Here is a 21,709-nt window from a genome sequence, read left to right as displayed (position 1 = left end):
TTGCATATCGTTTAACGTAATCATTTCCTTCCCTACCATTTCCACCTCACCTGCCTGTGTCATCGCCATCGCGATGATTGTAAAATTTTATTTTTCCCGAATAAAAACCCGCACGATGGGATAATGTTTTAACTTTTCACGCCAGTTTCCCACGGTTTTTCAGCCGCATCCTCTGATAACGGACTCGAAAACGGTGTACCAGTGGCAAGCTGGCTGCACACGAAATTCGGCCCGATTTTTCCCGTTTTCTTTCTGGCAGCCTTGTACGGTTGAAGCGTACTCGGCCAGCAATCGTCCAAAAATAAAAATGAACTCGCTCACGGCGAGAAGATACGCGGGCGCCCACTCGATCGTTGATCAGCGAATCGAACACGTCAACACTAATTTCTTGCTTCCTTTCTGCGCCGCTGTGAATGGGGCGAAAATTTACTGTGTGTGTGTGCGGAAAAACAATCACGCACGATCGTGTGGAACCGTACCGAAATTCGGTTCCGGCGCTTCTACGTCAGCATGGCCGTAAACCCCCAAAAATTGGTGTGTTTAGTGCGATAAACCATCCAATTATGCGCACTGCAATCTGAATGATTAAATGATCAGGGCCTGTATTGTGCGTTGCCTTCGCTTCGTTCGGCTGTCGAAGCGAGCTGGGAAGGAAAGCTCTCGATCAGCATAGTGGTGGTGATCGATCGTTGTTCACGCGAAACAGTTGGCGTTCCAGTGCGCTTCTGGAAAGTGAAAACGGAACTAGACGATTATTACGTCCTCCTTGCGCTACTCTCTGCACCATCCACCCGAACGAAAGGGCCACATCTTGGAAGCGATTTTGCAAACAACATCAGCTCCACCAAAATCATGTCCAGCACTCAGAGCTCTGGGATCGATTAGCGAAACTGCGTTCAGAATCGATTATCGACTCGCCGAAAAGAATATTAATAAACCGAAATGATATGCTACGGTAATCAGCCAGCCTGTGTTCTGCTTGTGCTCCAGATGTAGTTGCCAAGGCTTGCCTGACTGACTCCACCAAACTCCAGGCAGCCAGAGCCTCTCAGCTGTTTGCATTAATCGATTGATGAAATCAAAACATATGTTTACGTATAATGGCCATCATTATATGCTAATGTTGCAAAACAGTTTATTAGAAGGAATTCTGGTGCAGAGTTTCCGGGTTGAGTAGTCTGCTGACAACTGGAGTTGAGGTTTCATTTCCATTTTTAAGCGGAAAATAGGTTTCGCCACGGTTTAAGTAGTAAGCATTATTAAAATTGGAACAGCCCGTTACAAGGACGAGTGATCAGGTAAACCACAACATCCTGGTAGAGTTGTAGTTTTAATTCCTTTAAATGGTTATGAACATCATCTTCTTAATTGGGTAACTTTTACCAAGAATATAAATTTTGAAGCCTTGTGTCCTTGACAACTTTGAAAACGACGAGATGGAGCTGACCAACAAGCGAACTTCAATATGATATTCTCTAATGTCTATAACAAAGCTAGACTTCTTCGCGCCCCATTCACCCTTGATATTGAATCAGTCTTCACCCCAGTAGGGCTCCAGAAATACACGATCACTGCATCCTGTGCTCTTGAACACCTTTACAATGTAGAGCATTCTTCTAAAAAAACCTAATTCACTTGAATCCCGTTAGAAATGTCTTCAAACTGGAGCAACAATCCCGTTCGTGGAAGTTCCTGAACGTCGAGTTGTTTGCCTACTGGCATTTATTAAATGACCAGGCGGAATGATCGTGCCGATGATGACTAGTCAGTCATTAATCTTCATTAATAACATATCCTTGGCCTATCCTTGCCGATTTCGGCCAGTGTCCTTACGCCGATACGGTAGTGGCTGATTTGTGAGAAGCGCCTCCAAATATTCTCCCGGAAAACAACCATCACAAGAACACACCGACCGGCGAACACGCCGAAACGCCCCCGGGGGCGTTCGGTGTCCTTCTCGAAAACAGGGGGTTGCCACTGGAAGCAACCAAGTACGAGGAGTCCCATCCTCCCGCAAGACCTTGGAGAGCCGAAATCACGAGAAATAAAAGAAACAAGGTTCGGGACACATTCGTCCAAGGTTTTTCGCTGCAAAAAAAAAAAAAAACGGGGAATTGTGCCAGCCGAACCAACATGGCGAAAGGGCGAAAGTCTCCCGGTTTGAAGCAAATGGTAATGAAAGACCCAACGAAACAAAAAACAAAAAATCCTCCAGAGACATCCAAAAAGGTAGCAACATGCAACCGAAAACAAAAGCCCCCAGCCGAATGGGAACGCCTCATGTTTCCTTTCGGGCGAGGAGATCTTGCTGCTCAACCGCGATCGTGATCTGTGTGCCCTCAGGGGGAGGAGTGTTATCGCGACTCCGTGCTTTCCTGTTACCTGTTTAAGTTTGCGTTTTTGGATGTGTCGCTTTTGCTGTGACGGAGGGGCTTCATATATCCGAGGACGCGCCTGACGCTACGAATTGGGAAGTTAAAAAGGAGCAAAAATTAGCATTTCAAATCAATCCCGCTCGTTTTCCTGGAGGAACGTTGGTCGCTTCTTGGAGAATTGTACTTCAGTTCGTGCGTACCCGAACGGTGTTGAGGTGAGAAAGAACGGCTATGCGTTGCGTTACACGGCAGTGACGCTGTGTGTCTTCTATGAAAGGCCTCGGCGTCCCTCGGCGTCTTGTACTCTTGTTTGATTTCCTTTTTTTTTGGTTCGCGATTTCGATGACTTCTGTAACTACGGACAGGACTGTATTATACCTTTGCTTTTTTTTTGGTTTCTGTTTTAATCGTTCACTTTTTGTTCGTGCTTTTCAACCATCTTACCATCTTACATTTAGGCCGTTGGCGGCACAACGCGTCCACGCCGCCATACCATGACATGGGGCTGACTGGATGGAGATGATATCTTGTCAAGGGATGTTCGGAAGTTAGCATTTGCAAACATTGGAGACCCCGGCGTGGGTCAGCACCACAAAACCAGAAGCAGATTGTATCAAAACCATTTGCCCGCGAGGGGTTATGCTTTAATTTGGGGAGCGAAGACAAAAAAGGGGGCTTCCTTTGTGTATCGTGTGTACTGAGTGCTGGGGTTGGATTTGGCCGTTTCGCCGCAGCAGATCTCGCGAAAAACGAACGATCGTGTTATTATTATTCAGTACATGCTGCTGTTTCGTGTCCCGTGTTATGTTCTCCTGCCGGTGATAGCAAGTGGATCGACTACCGGCGACGACTGTGTCAAATACCGGTAGCTTGCTTTTAACCGGCAGAACTAATTGCACCCCTTACTGCGTTTAATCGCACACACTTGCGGAGTGTTTCAGGGGATGGTTGTGATTTTTTTATTTATTCGTCTGATTTGATGCAAGGGACAGTGGAGATGTCCTCCGGGAAGGAAGGTTAAGATATGCGTTCTCACATTTACACACCATTAAGAGGAAACAATAAAAATTACCGAAGGTCGTTGCTGTCAAAAGTGTGTCTCGGTGCGATTTTTGAAAAGGAATTTTTATTGCAGTTTTAACAGCTTCATCGCTTTTTAACATTGCTCACAAGTATAATAAACAGCATTAAAACAGTTATAGATAACATAACCTCTTCACGACCACAAAGTCTGATAAAAGTGGTTCAGTTTTTGCTTGCTACTGACCATCCGACTTCGTTGTCATACATCATGCATTATCATGGTGGATTTATGTAATGTCGATACAAGAAATAAATAGGAGAAATAATTTTTTACCGGTCTTCTTTCCTTTACCGGACCGGATGTAGGTTTAAAATAATTTTAAATCACATTTGGATGCTTCAACGCTCGCACACAGAAAGCCGCCCAAAAGTATGCAATACGCACTACGCAATTCGTTGTAGATTTGAAACGAAATAATGATTATATTCCAATGCCTTGAGAAATGCCTTGAGTTCCATAACTTATTTACAATGTTTAAGCATGAGCTTATGAAAAAATTAAAATTAAGAGAAAAACTAACAATAACACGAGAAAATCAAATGAAACGCAAAAAAGCATGCACGAGCATTTCACACCCCGGTGAAAATTCTACCAAGATTCACCCGGCTGACAGGAACGCTGTCAAATCTGACAAGCACCCAGTCGAGCGATTTGTTTACCATTACTTCATCACAAAATAGTGCGTGTATTTTTCTCCCTGCAGTCCAAATAAAGCACTTACAAATCGCACGGCCCATAAGTAATCCACGTTGCTCTCTTTCTGTAGGTTAACTGTGTGTACGTAAATAACCCTTTTACCTGTAGCAAACAAAGGTTTAGTGCGTAAATTCGCCACCGACGCACATTGACTAAAGCGTAAAAGGGAGCGGGCCGGAAGCGTGTACACGGGCTACGAAAACAACTGCCCAGATCACAGATACGCAAATTGTTCAATCTGTTATTGTGCCGAGAACTCGGGTATGCGGGTGAGAGATTTAATTGATTGAGTGCATCTTTGCTAGCGGTAAACTGCAAGCGGCGCATCACCCAGTGCGTGTGCGGGTGATACAATAACAATCAGCAGCATCAGGCATCTAATTGACCTTTTTCATCCTGCCCGCGTTCCTCTAGCGCTTCTATACCACCGGAACCGAGTCGCCCACATCAGGGCAATAGAGCAAAAGACCTCCTTCCAAGCGCGCGAAACTGCGTTACCGCGAAAAATGAAAATCATCTGCACGCAAGTGTTCAAGTGTCTGCTGTCCGTTCTGCTGCTGCTGCTCTTCATCCTGTTCAGTTTCGCTTCCCGTGTGCTCTTTGTTTAACGTTCCGTTTGTCGCCGCTGATAACTCCCAGCATCTCTTCCACCACTATCATCAGCTGTTTCGTTTCGTCAATTTCGCGCGGTTCGACGCACTTTCACGTTAAGGTCACGCCGTATCTTATCTTCCGTGCCTTCCGCGTACGCCAGACAGGCACACAAACATACACACAAACACACATACATACATCAACTTGCGGTGACCGGAAATCATCCGAGAAAGTGGACAGCGCGCGGATGGGGACAATTCGTTACGAGTAGACAAGATTTAGCTTCTCGCCGGCGTTCCGTTTTGTAATGGTAAATGGATAATCATGGCACCGTGCACCGTCGTGATAATGCACCACCACCCTCTACTCTCTGCATGCAATTTCATGACTCATCGATGCGCTGTGTGTCGTTTGTTTTTGTTTCCGTTTCTGTATAGAATCATCTTCTCCGTTTCTTACTTAGTTGTGTCGGTCGGTTTAAGGGGGGTGTTTGTGTAGTTATGGGTGTATGTGTGCGTTTTATTGGTTCCACATTGTAAATACACACACCAGGCCTGTACCATTATCACGTCGCTGGCGCAAAAACAAACACTTGTTAGATTGCGGTGGGCTGTTGTAGGGTGCGGCCATCGAAAGAAGCTTAGCGGGGTGTTGGCTTAACAAAGAGCTTGTAAACAAAGGTATCATGGCGAGGGCTCACCGCTAGGTTCTTACGATTTATGCTGCAGATTGTTTCGTAGTGTCTTCTGTCCGCCGCCAGCATAGCATCTCATGATCGCTTGATCAGTTGTCGATCTTTGTCATCGTTCCACATGTACTCTGAATGTTTGTAGCACACTCTGTAATACTTTGTCGCTCACTCATTCCGTTACCACATTGCCTTACACATCCCCGGTATGCTGCTAACATTGTTCTGGTTAACCGTGGCTTTCTTTTCTGCGTACTTCTAGCTCACCGCTAATGTGGCCGTCGATCTGGTGAAGCACACTCGCCTGCTTCACGCCGTATAATGGCAGACGACGATGATATCAGAACGGCAGTACACTCGCTTTATGCCATTCAGCAACAGCAGCTCCAGCAGCACACACACTCGCCGGTCATACATCACCAATCTATGATGCACGGCGGTTCCCAGGGCTATGGTAGCGGTCCGCCCATGAACACGCTCGGCAGTGAGTACCACCTCGAATCCTCTCCTCTGTAGGGCACAATGAAACGCTAATCACATTCCCCCCTTTTCGCTTCTTCAACACCCAGTGACACGCTCGCAATCACACACGGTCAATCTGCTGAGCGAGGACTTTATTGCCGGGTACATGGAGCAGGGCCGCATGTCGGTCGTCCGCCGATTCTTCTGCCTGTTCGTAACATTCGACGTCGTCTTCATTTCGCTGCTGTGGATCATCTGTGTTGTGGTGCGTTTAATTCGCAAGCTATGTTCTCGTCCGAAAAGAACGGATTCTAATGTTTACCGAGCGGTTTTCGCTTTCCGTAGATCACCGGCGACAACGTTATACATGCACTGCAAACTCAGGTCCTGCACTACACGGTCTACACATCGCTGTTTGATGTCGTTATTGCTGCCCTCATTAGGTTCATTTTTCTTATACTGTTTTACGGGCTGCTCAGCATCAGCCATTGGCTAGTGATAGCGGTAAGTCCCATTGCCCCAATCTGTCTGGCGCCTGGCAGCTTTAATCTAGCTTTTTTTTTGCGCTCCCCATTTCAGCTATCTACAACTAGTTCCTGTGCGTTTCTTATTAGCAAAGTATTTCTTTACGATGTAAGTAGCCGAAGCTGTGAGCTTGTATGCGGAGACACAGGAATTTTAAATTCCCTTTTTTACTTCTTCTTTAGTGGACTGCTACACCACAACCGGTGTTCGAGGTGCTGCTGATCGTGGTATCGTTTGTGTTGGCATGGGGCGAAGCCTGGTTTCTCGATTGTCGCGTCATACCGCAGGAACGATATGCGAGAAACTATTTCGTCGGTATGAATCAAATTAAATAATCCGTTTAAAGTTCGATTTTAATCGTAAATTCAATTCTCTCACAGCGATCACAAATCCTGGCTCGATGGACGCGCGCACACCATTGTTGGGCCCATTTCTGAGCGCAACCGTGGCTGGCCGGACGGAAAGTATAGGCAACTTTTACTCTCCGATCGATTCGATTCACAACAGCGACGATGACGATGATGAAGATCGGCAGGTAATGTAGTGGAAGAAGCACTGTGAGAGAGGTCTAGGGTTCAGCGGTTAGTGAGCCAGCTTTTAATTGCGCTTATTCAATCAGCGCATAAGATTCTCAAGCCGAGCTGAGCTCTGTCTAATTGGTATTCGTTCAAAAACTCGGCTAAACGCTGGATAGCGATTAGTTGACGACGTAATCCCCAACCGAAGAGGTCCATCTCGAAAGCGGCAGTGTGATGAAACAATTCCTAGCGAACATCTTCCAGAAGCGAAAACAGCACGCCATCCATGGTGCTGCTGCTGCTGCCGCTCCACGATCCTCTCTGACGAACGAATCCAGTGTTGTGTGTAATTTGCTCGGCACAATCCATACGCTCGTCGAGGTAAATCACATGCTCATCCCAAGCGAATGTTAAGCAGATTTTACGCAACCGCACCGTTCAGTGGACAAGGGCGATTGACATTGAAACCCCAGCGTTCGGTCCAGGTCACCGATTCATCCCATCGACAATTCAGATCAGGCAGTTCTAGAAACCGCATAGCCCCCGGACCATGCATATTTTATTCAAATGTGTGTCTGCACCGCGCGCCGGGCTCTATAAAAACAGTTCCGATATTTGGTTCCGATTTTCGCTCGAGCCAGAGCAGTTTGATCGGGCCCTTACAGGCGATCGGATCGAATGCAGTTGGTGGTTCGATTTTTAAAGGTGTTCTGTTGCCTATTTCTTCTGGCATTTTTCTCGATGCAGGACGACGAGTTCAAGCGGATGGGCACCGAGTGCGTTCGGCGGGCGTACACCGTACTCGAGTCGGACAGCTGGAAGATTGAGAAGGTAACGTCGAAGGGTGACACGATCCAAAGCTGCCACCTGGATAAGCTCGGGAAGGTGTACAAGCTTACGGCAAAGATTCACTACCCGGCTCGGAAGCTGCTGGAGGTGTTGTTCTACAAGATCGAGGACGTGCCCAAGTGGAACCCGACGCTCGTGCAATCGAAGATCATTCGCGTAAGTGCGGCTGGAGCTAAATTCCGTTCGCTAGCGGATTATGGATGCAAAAACCGTGTGTTTTTCTTTTGCAGAAAATCGACAGCCATACGGATATTACGTACCAGGCCACGATGGGCGGTGGTGGCGGTGTGGTGAAGTGTCGTGATTTTGTCAACCTACGCTGCTGGCATCTGTGCCGCGATGGGCGCGTCATCGAGGGTGTCGATATCTTACCGAATCCGCTAATAAACCTATCCCCCGTGACGGAAGAAAGCGAAGGCAACGACGGTTCGGTAGAGCAAAGTGAGCACGACGAGGAGGAGGACGCGGAGGAAAGCGATGGTAGCATGGGAAAGGGTGACGTTTCGGGCAAAATTCCCGCCTCCAAATCCGTACCCCAGATGAGTCAATCGCACGTCGAATCGCTGGACCGAAACGGTGCAAAGGGTGGCGCGAAGAAAGATAAGACTGCATTTAAATCGCTCAGCAAAAGCTTGGGCGCACAGGACTTTGCTGCCGAAGGTGCGGGTTCGGGAGCGAATCCGAAGGCGAAAAGGAAGGACGCTGCTGGAGCCGACTCGGGCGAATCGATCGCAAAGGGTGGCAATGTGTACGTGAGCTCGGCAATCAGTATAGAATATCCCGGTGCTCCTAATGATACTATTTTTATCCGGTAAACCTAAGTGTTCCATCAATCGTTTGGTTACTATTTGAGTGAAGTTTAATTACCATTGCCTGTTTGCCTTCCAGAGGAGAAAACAAACTGTCGTGCTGGGCGATGCGGGAGCTCGAAAATCAAAAGGATCACTGCATCTTCGAGTGGCTGCTGTGCTTGGATCTGAAGGGCTACATCCCACGCTACGTGCTAGACACTGTACGTTGTTGTACGGAGCTACTAAGTCATCCTTAGCTAATCGGCTGCAATCTCTCTTTCAGGCCTACACTACGCTAATGCAAGACTACATGAACTACCTTCGCAAGTACGTCACCGAACTACGCAAGGATGGAAAAGTGCCTGGTGGCTTCGACTCCACCGACGACTAGTGGCGGGCGCGCCCTGGAACGGAGCAACCCGAATCGCATCGCATTACTTCATAAATCATTCGAATTTAGAATAGACTTACTCCTTACCTTATTAATGTTTTATTTCTTTGGACTCATCTTGCTCCGATATGCTTGTTTAGCGGGAATGCCGCTTACGTACGTGGCCTGATTTTATTTCCCCATGGCATGATGCGTGTAGAAGCCATCCTTTTTTTTTCTTGTGCTAATTTTTTAACCAACGTACTGTGGGATGAGATTTCCTAGTCAATTATAGGGCGTGAAAGTGGATGAGTGAGCCTACTAATTCTCTTGATAAGGAAATGAGTTCCCTTTAATGCAATCGCCACTATCCGATTTAAGCAACCTTAGCGAACGTGAAGTACTGAGTTAAGCAACGGGAAAACAGCCGTAATCTTTTGGATGCTATCCTCTGCTGGCGGGAAAACCCCGCTCCACAACATGTCTATTTGGTATTGCTGTTATTTTATTGTGATATGAATAAAAGATTTATAATTGAGCGCGTAACCAGCGGACTAATATTTCTTTCAAATTACGCTTGACGTAGCTTGAACACATTTGCTTTACTGATAGGTAGCACAAAACATTTTATTCCGGAATAGAACGCTTACATGGCGAAACCCTCGTCATCATCCAGCTGCTTGCTGCGGTGCTGTGCGGTAGTTCAACACCGCAAAGGTGTAGCGTGTTTAGTTTAAACAGTGTAGTTTTGGGAAGCACACCAAATCGTTCCGGTCGGTCGGTCTGTCGGTCGGTGGAAGGCGAAGAAAGCACGAAAAACACACATCCAGCAATCGGCTTACTTCTGCTCTTGGGTAAACCAGCTTTGGCACGCTTCGGCCGCGATTTCGCACATGGTCGAGAGCACCTTCGCGTTTCCCTCGTAGTCTGATGGGAGGTGGAAGAGTTTTTAGGTTGGAGAGATGAAGGTCTTAACGCCCTCCAGGATCATACTTACCACCCGAGCTGCCGCTACGCTTGCCAAAGATGCTACCGTTGAACGGTGGTTTCCGGTAGCCGGCTTCGGCCGATCCACTCAGCGCAAGCACGACCAGCAGCACAACGATCAAGCTACCGAGCACTTTGTAGGAAGCCATTGCTTTTGCTGTAAATGAGGCTGTAACTTCACGGGGGATCCTTTACGTTTGCTTGCAAGAGCGATGTCTTGTTGTACCGGGTTGGAATGTTGGCAGATGACTGATGACTGATACCGGATGTCGGCTTATCTTATATACTGTTTTTCCTTAACCTCGGGTAGCAGCCGGCCAACAGCATCCGCCCGGAGCGCCTGCTAATCCCAAAACAATTCCCCAATTCGCACGGCGTACAGGCGCGCGCGCGAATGCAATTAGGCGCCTGGGTTAGAATTTATTTAATTAATTACACAAAGGAAACATGTCCCTGCAAAGGGGATTGCACACCAGTGCGCCTTGTTGCGATGGAGCCTGTGGATGCGGGCCCTTTAAAAGAAGAAAAAATGCCGACAGAGTGTGTGACGACGTATTTTAAAAAAAGTATCCTATCATGATGCCTTAGCCGTTGGTTGTTCGTGGGAGGTTTTGGGAAAAATCAACAAAAAACAACCCGGTCCTGGTTTTTTAAAGGTCAAAGTTATTCGATTTTTTCCGACGACTTGTGGAACTCCTTGGCAAATGGCTGGGAACGATTCCAAATGCTTCCGGACGCGTAAAATCGATCGAAAAGACATTCGTAATTATTTTCGAGCCACGCCACGTTGGATGGCGGGAGCCGGTTAATAATTTAGGACATCCGCGTGTCACGCGAACGGCTACGCCAATCGTTACTGGCCCTTGGTCACCATTACCATGTTCGGGGAAAAGCGCCCTCCCCAAAAAACAGGAAGTAAAAATAGGAAGACAAATTAATGTGCCCTCGTGGAAAACGGGAAAGGAAGTTCGGGAAGTGTCCAGGCTTCTACCTCGAGGTGACTTCGTATCACCTGACATAATGAATCAATCAATATTTACGAATGTGGCAAGCAGTTTCTTACGCATTCTTCTTACTCCCGTTTTTTGAGGATTACTTTCTCCGTCCGGTTTTTCGTCTATTATTCCGCGTTTGATGCTTGCCACTGATAACATGCCATCAGTAGGGGTAAATGAAGCCTATACTAGTTCTACGTCACCGTGGACAGCAGGGCGACCAGTGATGAGGTGCTCCCTATCAATCAAACTACAAAAGCCCATCCAGAAGGAGAGGGCCTCGGACCATTATTCATCCCTCTGAACGGGCGGACATAAAGAACAGGAGGGGGGCAAAAAAAAACCGAACACGCCCGCAGAAGAAGGTCGTCCCAGCATATCAAATGTATGGAATTATCATTAGCGCTGCATGCAACAGTTCTCGGGGTCGGTGCCGTGCACATGCAGCGGGACCGGCGGAACCAGCTCGTTACTGCCCCGAACATCATGCGCTCACCCGAACCTGGGTCAGTTTAGGCCCAACACTCGAGTGTATTGGTTCGTCTGCATGCTGACTGCATTCATCCCGGCAGCAGTCGTACCACGGGGAAAGTGTATCGTATTACCTGGTAATTGAAGTGCCGAAGCAGCGCATTAACACTGTGGACTTCGGGCTGTCCACAGTTTTGATTACCTTTATCCATTTCGCAGAGAACAACGCTACTGGAGGACACGTATTGGAAGTAGTGCTTGTGGGGGAGGTTAAGCGGAGCCAGTAAAGGCAAATAGGACGATAAAAATCGTTTATGATACACTATACGGGGTAAGTAAGGGACAATCTATTTCTAAATACCGTCAAGGGCGTTACACCGTTGATGATGGATGATGTGAGAGCATTATCCATGTCGGTTGCATATTTCATAACGTTGCTTTAGTTTCACAAAAGATTTAGAAATTCATTTTAGCTAGCGGAAGAAATTGGGGTGGTCTGGTGGTCGAGGCAATAACGGCGCCGGTCGTCACACGACAGGACCGGGGTTCAAATCCCATCCAAGACTGCCTCCCCATACGTAGGGCTGACTACTTTGCTACGGGTAAAATAAAGTCACAGAAAGCCAGAAATGGCAGGCCGAGACCTCTCGAGGTTGTAGTGCCAATTGAGAAGAAGAAGAAGTGGAAGTGATTTTTTTTTTTCGATTAGAAGGCCTGGCTGTCCTTTGTTGTTGGCTTTATCCATTTCTCTTGCATATTTCGTAATATCTGTCTTGACTTCAGTCCTCAGATTTCATTCTTTAAAATAGAAGAACTAAGCTCAAAAATTTCTTTTTCCCTTATAGAAATCATCCTTCAAACAAAACCCCCTTTTTCCTACACCTATAATTACTCAAGCGTGAATAGCCGTTATATGAAGCTCAGAGATCTGCAATTGCATCACCTCCATGGGCGAAGCGTCCTACAGATTTCGTGACCAGTTTAACGGCTTTCGTCATTCTCACGTCATCATTGGAGGGGTTATTACCACACTTGACTTTTATTTCTTAAATTCAAAACTACAGGTACAATATTTGCCTGGCGTTTAATAACACGTGTTCTTTAAATTATTGCGATGATGCTTGGTTATTTAATATTAATCGATATTTTAAAGTAGATAAGAACTCCATCATTTTTTATGCTCTTTTTACGTTTAAAAAATACCTTAAAATTTGTTGTAAAATACCCAATAGCAGAAATTGCTATTGAATGTACCCAGCGGCTTCCAACAACCCTCATATGGAAGTTATAATTCCATCACTAGACCCATAGTGAGCACGCATCGAATAGAGCACCCAAGCAACCGACGTGAGATGAGAAGCATAGGAAAGAGACTCTCCGAGGAATTTAGTATGAGAGAAGAGTTAAGCAGCCTTTAGCGTCTGGCCTACTCCTTGTGTGTAATTCCTTAAGATTAAACAAAAAGCTTTTCTTAACAGTTGTACTGACAAAAAATTTCTAGCATTATTATAAACATTTTAAATTTTCCTAACTCTCCCGTTTCTTACTCTCCCGTTTTCGACTCTCACTTCAGCCGGAACCCCTCATCAGGCAACGCACGGCATCGGGCGCTTATCGGACGCCAGCCAAAACCAATCGCTGCAGCACCCCGAGCAAACTGGCAAACGGCTCCGAGGGACCGGTTCGAACGTTCATTCCGATTTGAACGCATCGCCGGTGCGGTCGCGCGTGTGTTGTGTTTTCCGTTGTCGTGCAGCCGCGCGAAACGGTCCCGGTCGGTGGTGTTTGGTGTTGTTTGCAGGAGGAAAAAATAAGCGCTACGGTTGCAGTTTCGGCGTGGCGTGCAATTGCACCCGGAGGAAGTGAACGAAAGGTACCCGTGGGGTGGAAAACGAGGGGAAATGCAAGAAGGCAAACTTCTTCTTCTCGACCGGGGGTTATAGGGAAGCGCTGTGTTATTATGCGGTTTTTTTGTTGTTGTCTGGTATGGAAAATTCCTTCGCCCTGGGTACGGCCGTCGAGCGGATGTTGAGCGGAATTTACATAGCACACATATGTTTTATCAACTGCGAGTTCTCTGTGTTTGTGTGTGTGTGTGTGTGTTTGTGGTGCCCTTCGATTCGTTCTGTGAAATATGTTGTATCAAGAGAGCGAGAGAGATAAAATAAAACCCCCATTGTGAATATAAGATCAACTCAAGCATAGCGCAGACATCATCAAGAAACAAGTCAATTTTACAAAAGCATGATCGTCTGGGATGCAGATGAGACATCTGATCGATCGTAGTGGGCGGATGAGTGTGTGTGTGTGCGTATGTTTCGGGGTTCGGAGTTCTTAAAGGAGTGCTAGGAATCTGGTGTTGGGTATGGTATAAATAGCTTCACCATGAGGCAGGATAAAAATATCTCTCCGTCCGGCATTTCTCCCGCTGCTCGATGCTGGTGATCGTGTGGGATCTCAAAAAGCGTGTACGCACCAAAAGGTTCTCAACATTCCGTGACGTGTGCGCAAGTGTGAGACTCCGTAGAGAAAGTAAGAACTTTGTTGTTGTTGTGGAGGACCATGAATGAGCTTATGCTTCCTCCCTGGAAACGGGTCAGAACGGGCAGCGAAGGATGGGATAAAACGGAAAGAGTCAAGAACCTTGCGCTTCTAACTGTGCCGATCGCCTAGAGATCTCGCATTAGATGCATCAATGACGTGACGTGCCAGTGTAACATTCCAGTGCGGCAAGCGGACGCAATTAAAAGCGATTAAAGCGATGTTGTTTGCCCGTTACGGTCTTTTGCTTGTTGGGCAATTTAATAAACTGCATTGCATGTGGCATGGTTGTGTTCCAAAGGGTTCTAACCATTGTACTCTCCTCGGACCGTCGACTATTCTCGATGCCGATTCTCGAACCTGATCGAACACAAGAAACACAACAACAAAATTCATCGACACTTTTTGCGCGAACCTTATCAGCCCCTCAGTGTGGCGTGAAGACGACGGGCGTTGAGTGGCGAGAATTTGATAGCACGGAATCGACCGGACCCTGTTGATCTTTTGAACCTTGGGTGTGTGTGTGTATGTGTGTGAAAAGTTCATCAAAATACCAGTACCGAGCGTGGTGTGTTGCTAGAGGAAAATATATATAAATCTACGGGCACGTCTCTCTACTACCAAGCAATCGCTCCTAGTCTCTACCGCATAACGTTATGAAGCGTTATGTAAGCGTTACCATTGCAGTGACCGTCAGTCGTCACCCAGTTTAGGGGTGTTTTTCTTCTTCTGTACGATTTGTGATTGCGTTGCTCGAGGATCACACCGACGTCTGACCGTCATATGTTCAGTGATGATGACCCGGTCACGAACATTTCGCGCTGCCGATAATTGGAACCGATTCGATTTTATCGCACCGAATGCTTTCTGATTTAATTGGTGCCAGTGGAACTTCACCGCATTGCGCGCAAATAAGATCAGTGCAGTGCAGCAAGAAAACGGGTGTGATAAAACTGGCGTTACAAGACAAGACCCCCCTTTGCTATGGAGAATCAACGGCCATCTTTACAACGGCCAGCGCGTTCTATTTGAAGTGCTTTGTTTTCTTCTCTCTCCCGTAAGCAAACTGGACTTTTTGTTTGCCTTTTCCATCGACGGTCGTACGCTAAGTGGATTTCGTTGCACTGCAGCCGATCGCAGATGATCTTGCGTGTGTGTTTGTGTGGGGAAAATCGAAAAGAATGGAATTAAATGTGTGAATGAAAATTACATTCATGGAAAAGGGTATCGTACCAACATCAAAGACATCTCCAGCGCATATCGATCGCCCTGGACGCTGTCTGAGGGTGGCGGGTTAAATGGTCGCTAAAAAAAAAAAAAAATGGTTCGGAAAAGTTCACCCTGGAACCAGCCCACCTGTTCAAATAGCATGCAGCACACGTTTTTTACTTGGATTTTACGCCAATACGGCGTTATCGGCCGAAACATAAACATAACGCGCGTACGATAAGGGAGAACCCAAATGTCGAGCAACATTCGGTACAACATGAATGTTTTCTTATCTACTTTTTTGGTTTCCTTTTTCTGGTTGGGTCTGGCAAAAAAATGCTTCACAAGAACCTGTTTGTAGCCTGTTTTGCTTCCTTATGCTACAGGTCCGGAGGTCCAGGATTCAGCCAGTCAGCCGACCAACGTCTGAGGATTGTTGCGTTTTCGTTTGTTCTCTGTGTTTCGTCTAGTCGTCATGAGGGTAAACCAGACGCAACATTGCGAAAATGTCGCTACATGCACTCGATCACGTAGCCCACAAACCACTCCGTCAGGATCGACTGATTTTATGCGCACCAACTGCTGTTGGTGGTGGCCAACTGGGTCTCGAGGTTTGATGTCTGGCTGTGTGTCTCACGACACAGGTCATGACTAACTCATCAATTCATGCAGCGCACGCTTGTCTTTTGTCAATATTTAAGATAACCGGGAAGAAACTGGGAGTGGGAGTACCGAAAAGAATTGAAAAAAACCACCCCCAGTAGCAACCCACCCTTGAGCGGGATGACGCAACACGCCACAGCTCTAGATCAAGTTCATCCCCACACGTGATTATTGACGCGCGCGCGAGCACCGTGCGTTACCATGGCGCTCGCGAAAAATTGGTTTCCGCACGGCTGCTCCTCCACCCGTGTCCCGGAAAATGGCGAGCGATGAGCGATTTCCCGATCCTACGGTCGGTTTCGGTGGGCTAAAATTAGACCAAACACACGCTTAAGCAGGCGGCTTGCCGTTTTGAACCACCGGTGTCAGGTGTCAGGAAGAGATGTCCTCCATTCTCTTCTTCCCATCTAGCCTAGCCAAGGACGCTGCCCATTATCTCGACCGTACCGGTTCACTTGGCTGGTGCAAAATCTGGGAGATGGATTTTGCCTTTTTACAAACAACCAAACCCTGTCAAACCGTGCGCCCGTTCTTGGATCGGAGTAAGCCGACTCGAACTTGAAACCGATTCTGTTGCGTAAGCGCAAGTTCAGGTGACCTTTGGTACGGGTAACGTATGGGGAATCGATTTTTTGCTTCGCTTTTCGGGGGAGCCAACCGAACACCGATGATGGAGTAAAATTGACGTCAATTTGCGCTTGTTTTTTTTGTTTTTGCTTTCGGTGCAATCCGGGGTGAAGATGTAAAAGGACGCACACACACGCCCCCTCCTTGAGATATTGGGAGGGCGAATGATCGGTTCGCCTTGGTCCGATGGTCACGGGAAGGATGAATATTTTTAGAGCATTACTGCACGCTAAACGATTCAACAATGCGTCTCCCGGCGATTTAGGTCCGTTGCGCACGGTGTAGCTACGATCGTCAAACGTGAGGATCATTTCCAATTCGATCATGGCGTGGTATTGACAGGATGGTGTGAAGTGGTGGATCAAAATATTTACCCTTCGATGCACTAGGGGCTCGCTCGATCGAATGCCCTGCTGAGCAGGGCAATGTCCAGGGTAGGATTTTTTTTGGGGGGAATAAATTTTAATACAATAAAACAGGTCTCCCTTTGCTTTTGATTAGGTTGCAATGTTTGAGATAAGCTAGACCTGCCGTTATCTGCACGGGGTAAAGCGCCTTGCTAATTCCGTGCTAATCTCAGCTAAATGTTGCTTAAAATATCACCCTCACCCTCGGTGATTATCAATGCGCTCGGTAATCTTGCCACCTTTCCGCGGGCGTTAGAAAGGATAAACCACTCGCCAAACAAATCCGATAAACCGGTGCATGGAACCTCGGCATGAATCAACACTCTCGTTGTCTCTTGGCGTGAAGTAATGCTTCACTGTCCGGAACAATCCTTATGTCATCTCGCTACGATCTGACGAAATGTCTGGACGCTCGTACGCGGACAGCTTCATTGAGGTGTTGGGTTTCCAGGGTTTCCAGCAATGCGGGGGGCAATCCACCATATTGTGTGCTGCTGATAAGCTAGCCACCGTCACCTTATCACCAATTCCGAGCCCGCACGATGACTGAGACATTTGCGTCTTGCAAGCAATTCCATCTCGACGGGAAGTGTGTAGCATATTTGAGACGTTTGTAAATAATGCTGTGATTAGCTGGAACACTTTGATCATTGGGATCGAACTTCATCGAGTAAGTTACGATTGTCGCTTTATCTTGTAGGAAGCAAATTCCCGGGCGAATAAGCGATCGATAAGATATACCAAAAGAGCGCGCCAACTTTCGATTTCTAAAGCCTGGACCTGGACAAAGATCGCAAACTACCCTGGGCGCAAGAAGCGAAGGAGATGAATGAAGAACGGGATTCTTGCGACTGCTGGCAGTGAATTTCATTTCCATGCAAATCAGCAAGTGGGCAGCACCGGGTTCAGCCGGAAGGGTGGTGTTGTCAACTGCTGCCAAAGTGAGCAAAAAACGGCGACAAACCGGTTCTCGGGGCTCCCAGATGTATTGTACTGGTCAAGTTCAGTGTCGACTACAGACCGTGATCTTCTCACCAGAAGTCTTTTCGATGTGGACGAAAAGGTTTAAGAGTTCCATTATTGCGATTTGCACTGTACGTACGTAAGGCGCTCAAATCTCCGCATAACGTCGTAGTGAAGTGATAACAAAATGACCGCTCTTATCGACGCGTGTCTATTTCCAGGGGCAGCCGTAACAAACACCCCACAGCACACACATAAATGTTTTGATGTTTCTATGCGTCAAAACCAGACATTGTTTTTGCTACGTTGGGGGAAGTCGAGATGGGAGTACTTCTATACGATCATCAAGTGATCGCGGCATCTCAGTTGCTGTACAAAGTACGCCCCGGCCATAAATTGCGTTGCAATGCTGTAGAACTTGTTCTGGCTTCTGCTCGGAGGGAATAGAGCGAGATGTCTGAAGTATTGGTCACTTGGTAAATGGCGCAATAAACATGGCAGTTGTCAGCTGTACTTCGATCACACTCCTCCAACGTCATTAGATACGACTTGGAGCGCTGAGAGCTCATGCCAGAATACTTTAAAAACAAGCTTTTTGTACTGCTGAAAAACTACGGAAGGTGACATTATAAAAAAAGCCCACAAGCCCCCGCTTGGCAACTAACACACAGCCATGCAACAGCAAGAATTGTAAATTCGCTCCACTCCGATAACCTTTCGACCGGGACGCCATTCTTGGAGGGCATGTGTGATACGCGCTCGAAAATCGCCAAGAACGCTACAAAAACGAAAGCCAAAACACAAACACACCACCAAAAAAGGGCAACGAACGGAAGCCCTTTCGTGTCGTTAAAAGCAGGGCCACGAGGGCGCAATACTGACGCGACTTGCGTTCAGCTACAATTCTACCATAATTGGGAAAGGGCTCTTTGTCGAAAGGGTCACAGCAATTAGAAAGCGTCGAGGCGACGAGTACAGAACACGCCACTAATGATCGCTTTCCTTCCAGCAGTGTGTCGCCTTGTGTCTTCAGCAGCATCATATGGTCAGTTAGGGAGACAAGATGGCCGACCAGAAGGAACGCGACTTGGAGGAGGCTGTAGCGATGTACGTATCAGGTGGGCAAGGTGCCCCATCGACAACTCAATTGAACTCAATCTCGGACGATTGATTAATGGATGGCTTTTTCCCGTACGGTTTGCAGGGAAGCGGTAGCAGCGCCACGCATTGGTTGCTGCCGGCGGACGATGAAGTACATCGGTGCGTACTGGCGCTCGATGGTGGTCATCATCGCGCCGATGATTGCGTCGCTCGTGTTCCTGATCGATACCTCGCCCGCCTACCGGTGTATGTTTGTCGTGCTGACCATGTCACTGTACTGGGTGACGGAAGCGTTACCACTGCCCGTGACGTCTATGCTCCCGATCGTACTGTTCCCCGTGCTCGGGGTGCTCGAGACGGATCGCACCTGCATGATGTACATGAAGGAAACGATGCTGATGTTCATCGGTGGTATCATTATTGCGCTGGCCGTCGAGTACTGCAATCTGCACAAGCGTGTCGCGTTGAAAGTGATCTCCGTGATCGGATGTAGCCAGCGGCGGCTTAACTTCGGCCTCACGGTGGTAACGATGTTCGTGTCGATGTGGATCTCGAACACGGCCGCCGTTGCCATGATGTGTCCCATTATGCAGGCTGTGCTGGAGGAGCTCGAATCGGTAGGATGCCTTCATCTTCACGGAAGGTAGACAGCGGAACTCACTCACAGTTTCCTTTTTCGGGGCTAATTCTAGCAAGGACTGTGCCAGATGTACGAACGCAGGAAGAAGACGGGCGAAGAGGAAGGCATGCTTGGCAAGGAAAAGGTGGACGATGAGTAAGTTATCAATGCTGTGCGAATCGCCGACCGAGCCTGACAGCACCTTATTCTCCCATTTTCAGAACCCCTCGACCAACAAAGACGACCCTGTGCTATTTCCTGGGCGCTGCCTATGCGTCCACCCTAGGCGGTTGCGGTACGATCGTGGGTTCCGGTGTAAATCTTACCTTTAAGGGCATCTACGAGAGCCGGTTCCCAACTGCACCCGGAATTGATTTTCCAAAGTTCATGTTTTACAACGTGCCCGGCATGCTGCTGTACACGTTCCTCACCTGGGTGTACCTGCAGTGGCTGTACATGGGAATGTTCAGGTAGGGAAGCGCCCTGGAACGCGTCTGCACGTGACTCTCAAGCGGATTAGATTGAAAAAGGAATTCGCTTGCTTTTTTTTGCAGACCGAACAGCCCAGAAGCAAAGGCAGCTGATATCGGTGCGGAAGGTGAAGCGGTAGCGAAGCGTGTCATCGAGACGCGTTACAAGGAGCTGGGACCGATGACGTCACACGAGAAGAGTGTTGCGTTCCTGTTATTGTGGCGGTGGTGCTGTTCTTTACCGCGAGCCAGGATTCATCACCGGTTGGGCTGACGTGCTGAACACTGTGTACGTGTGGATTTAGGGTGAAGAAGAAAGGGAAATCCGTGTTTAATGTCTTAATGTCTTGTACCATTTTAGCAAAATCAAGGATGCAACACCGGCCATGTTTATTGTGATAGTGCTATTCATGATTCCAGCCAACTGGCGCTTGTCTGAAGTTCTGCCGCAGTAATCCAGGTACGACTGGAGTGAGGTGATCGTGCGCTGTCGGGAATAATTGTGGGTTGTTAGAATACGAGTGTGATGTCTGCGAGCTTCACTTCGTGCCAGAATATTGTACTTGCATGATCGGCAAGATTTGTAAACAATTGTCTATATTGATCAGCTGGCTCATCAGCAGGTGCTTACCCCTGACACAACCCAACGAGACTTGGCACGAGCATGTTATCGTGAAGTAGCTCCAAAGATGATTCTGTTACTGGCAAAGCCAATAAAATTGTAGTTAGTAAGTGTTTGACGAGTACTGCTTATCTTCAATAGTTAGCTCGGATATGGAGCGTTGCAATTGGCTCTTGATCTCTTTTATCAAAAAGGTCATACTCTAGTGTTGTCTAGTGATATTAACGATCGTTTCGACTCATTGGTGCAACCCACCGAAAATCTAAATAGACCTGGTCAAGTTCTTTAATGACTTGGCGAGAGGCTCCAATTTCAGATGAGTCAGGATAGCATTTTGGGGCAGTCGTTAGCAAAAATCCTGCTTGATATTTAGTAATGTTAATGGAAAATATGGAGTACTACCAAAAACAGAACTATGCTTGAAAGTGGATCAATTATACAAATATCTCCTTTCTATCCTTAGGACGCCTCCCGACCGAAGCAACTCCAGGCTGATCACGTGGAAGTTCATCAACCAGAAGGTACGTGGAGTCTAATCTTCTGCTGGCGGTGGCTTGCACTGGCGGAAGGAGTCGCGTGTCCGGCATGTCAGCCCTCCTAGGACAATCGTTGGCCGGATTGAAGACCCTGCCTCCGCTACTGCTCTGTTCGTAGTGTTCTCACCGCACAGACGCTTACCGAGTTCACGTCGAACGTGGCCATCTGTAACGTGATCCTGCCGGTGCTAGCTGAAATGGTATGTTTTCCATCGGAAAAATGATCAATAAGTAAAGAAAGTATGATTGGACTCTTGTTGCTTTTAGGCTATTGCGATCGAGATTCACCTCTGTACCTCATTGTCCCGGCCCGCGATGTCGTGCAGCTTTGCGTTTCACATGCCGGTAGGAACGCCACCGAACGCGATCGTTGCCGGTGTGGGCAATATTGCGATCAAGGATATGGCGGTTGGCTGCATTGGCCCATCCATATTTACGCTGCTCGTTATCTGGGCCAGCTTCCCGACGTGGGGTGCCGTCGTATATCCGACTGGCAACCTTCCCCGACTGGCACGACCTGTCATCACGAACGCGACGCTTAATTAA

At 47.6% G+C, this 21,709-nt stretch overlaps 2 protein-coding genes and 1 pseudogene across 16 annotated transcripts; 2 read left to right on the top strand and 1 right to left on the bottom strand.

Annotated features, from left to right (window-relative positions):
• Window positions 1–4,095: 4,095 nt before the first annotated feature.
• On the top strand, window positions 4,096–9,498 carry LOC118516708 (steroidogenic acute regulatory protein-like). Of its 15 annotated transcripts, none has more exons than XM_036062665.1 (11): window positions 4,108–4,198; window positions 5,700–5,921; window positions 6,007–6,164; window positions 6,245–6,403; window positions 6,479–6,532; window positions 6,607–6,739; window positions 6,805–6,959; window positions 7,690–7,947; window positions 8,022–8,602; window positions 8,680–8,803; window positions 8,866–9,490. In XM_036062665.1, the coding sequence occupies exons 2-11, from the start codon at window positions 5,759–5,761 to the stop codon at window positions 8,971–8,973; spliced, it is 1,893 nt and encodes a 630-aa protein (XP_035918558.1). In that variant the 5' UTR covers window positions 4,108–4,198; window positions 5,700–5,758; the 3' UTR covers window positions 8,974–9,490. The 15 variants fall into 15 exon arrangements, with proteins under 15 accessions (XP_035918550.1, XP_035918558.1, XP_035918557.1 ...); XM_036062664.1 differs by having other exon boundaries at window positions 4,108–4,236; XM_036062662.1 differs by having other exon boundaries at window positions 4,113–4,424.
• A 55-nt stretch (window positions 9,499–9,553) lies between these two features.
• LOC118516709 (FMRFamide-related neuropeptides-like) lies at window positions 9,554–10,191 on the bottom strand. The gene is made up of 2 exons (XM_036062667.1): window positions 9,950–10,191; window positions 9,554–9,879 (listed from the first exon to the last, which is right to left on the bottom strand). Exons 1-2 carry the CDS (start codon window positions 10,086–10,088, stop codon window positions 9,791–9,793), a joined length of 228 nt encoding a protein of 75 aa, XP_035918560.1. The 5' UTR covers window positions 10,089–10,191; the 3' UTR covers window positions 9,554–9,790.
• A 2,867-nt stretch (window positions 10,192–13,058) lies between these two features.
• LOC118516707 lies at window positions 13,059–21,656 on the top strand (annotated as a pseudogene).
• Window positions 21,657–21,709: the final 53 nt, after the last annotated feature.

Source organism: Anopheles stephensi, unplaced genomic scaffold (assembly GCF_013141755.1).
Source record: "Anopheles stephensi strain Indian unplaced genomic scaffold, UCI_ANSTEP_V1.0 ucontig38, whole genome shotgun sequence".
Classification (NCBI taxonomy): Eukaryota; Metazoa; Arthropoda; class Insecta; order Diptera; family Culicidae; genus Anopheles; species Anopheles stephensi.
The sequence above is the reverse complement of the archived record's forward strand: the minus strand, read 5'-3'. Positions and strand labels throughout refer to the sequence as shown.

Coding starts and splice junctions, on each gene's coding strand:
- LOC118516709 (XM_036062667.1), bottom strand. CDS start 10,088: ATGGCTTCCTACAAAGTGCTCGGTAGCTTGATCGTTGTGCTGCTGGTC. Junction 9,880..9,949: donor GCGTAGCGGCAGCTCGGGTG/GTAAGTATGATC, acceptor ACCTCCCATCAG/ACTACGAGGGAAACGCGAAG.
- LOC118516708 (XM_036062657.1), top strand. CDS start 5,759: ATGGCAGACGACGATGATATCAGAACGGCAGTACACTCGCTTTATGCC. Junction 7,948..8,021: donor TGCAATCGAAGATCATTCGC/GTAAGTGCGGCT, acceptor TTTCTTTTGCAG/AAAATCGACAGCCATACGGA. Junction 8,804..8,865: donor CACGCTACGTGCTAGACACT/GTACGTTGTTGT, acceptor TCTCTCTTTCAG/GCCTACACTACGCTAATGCA.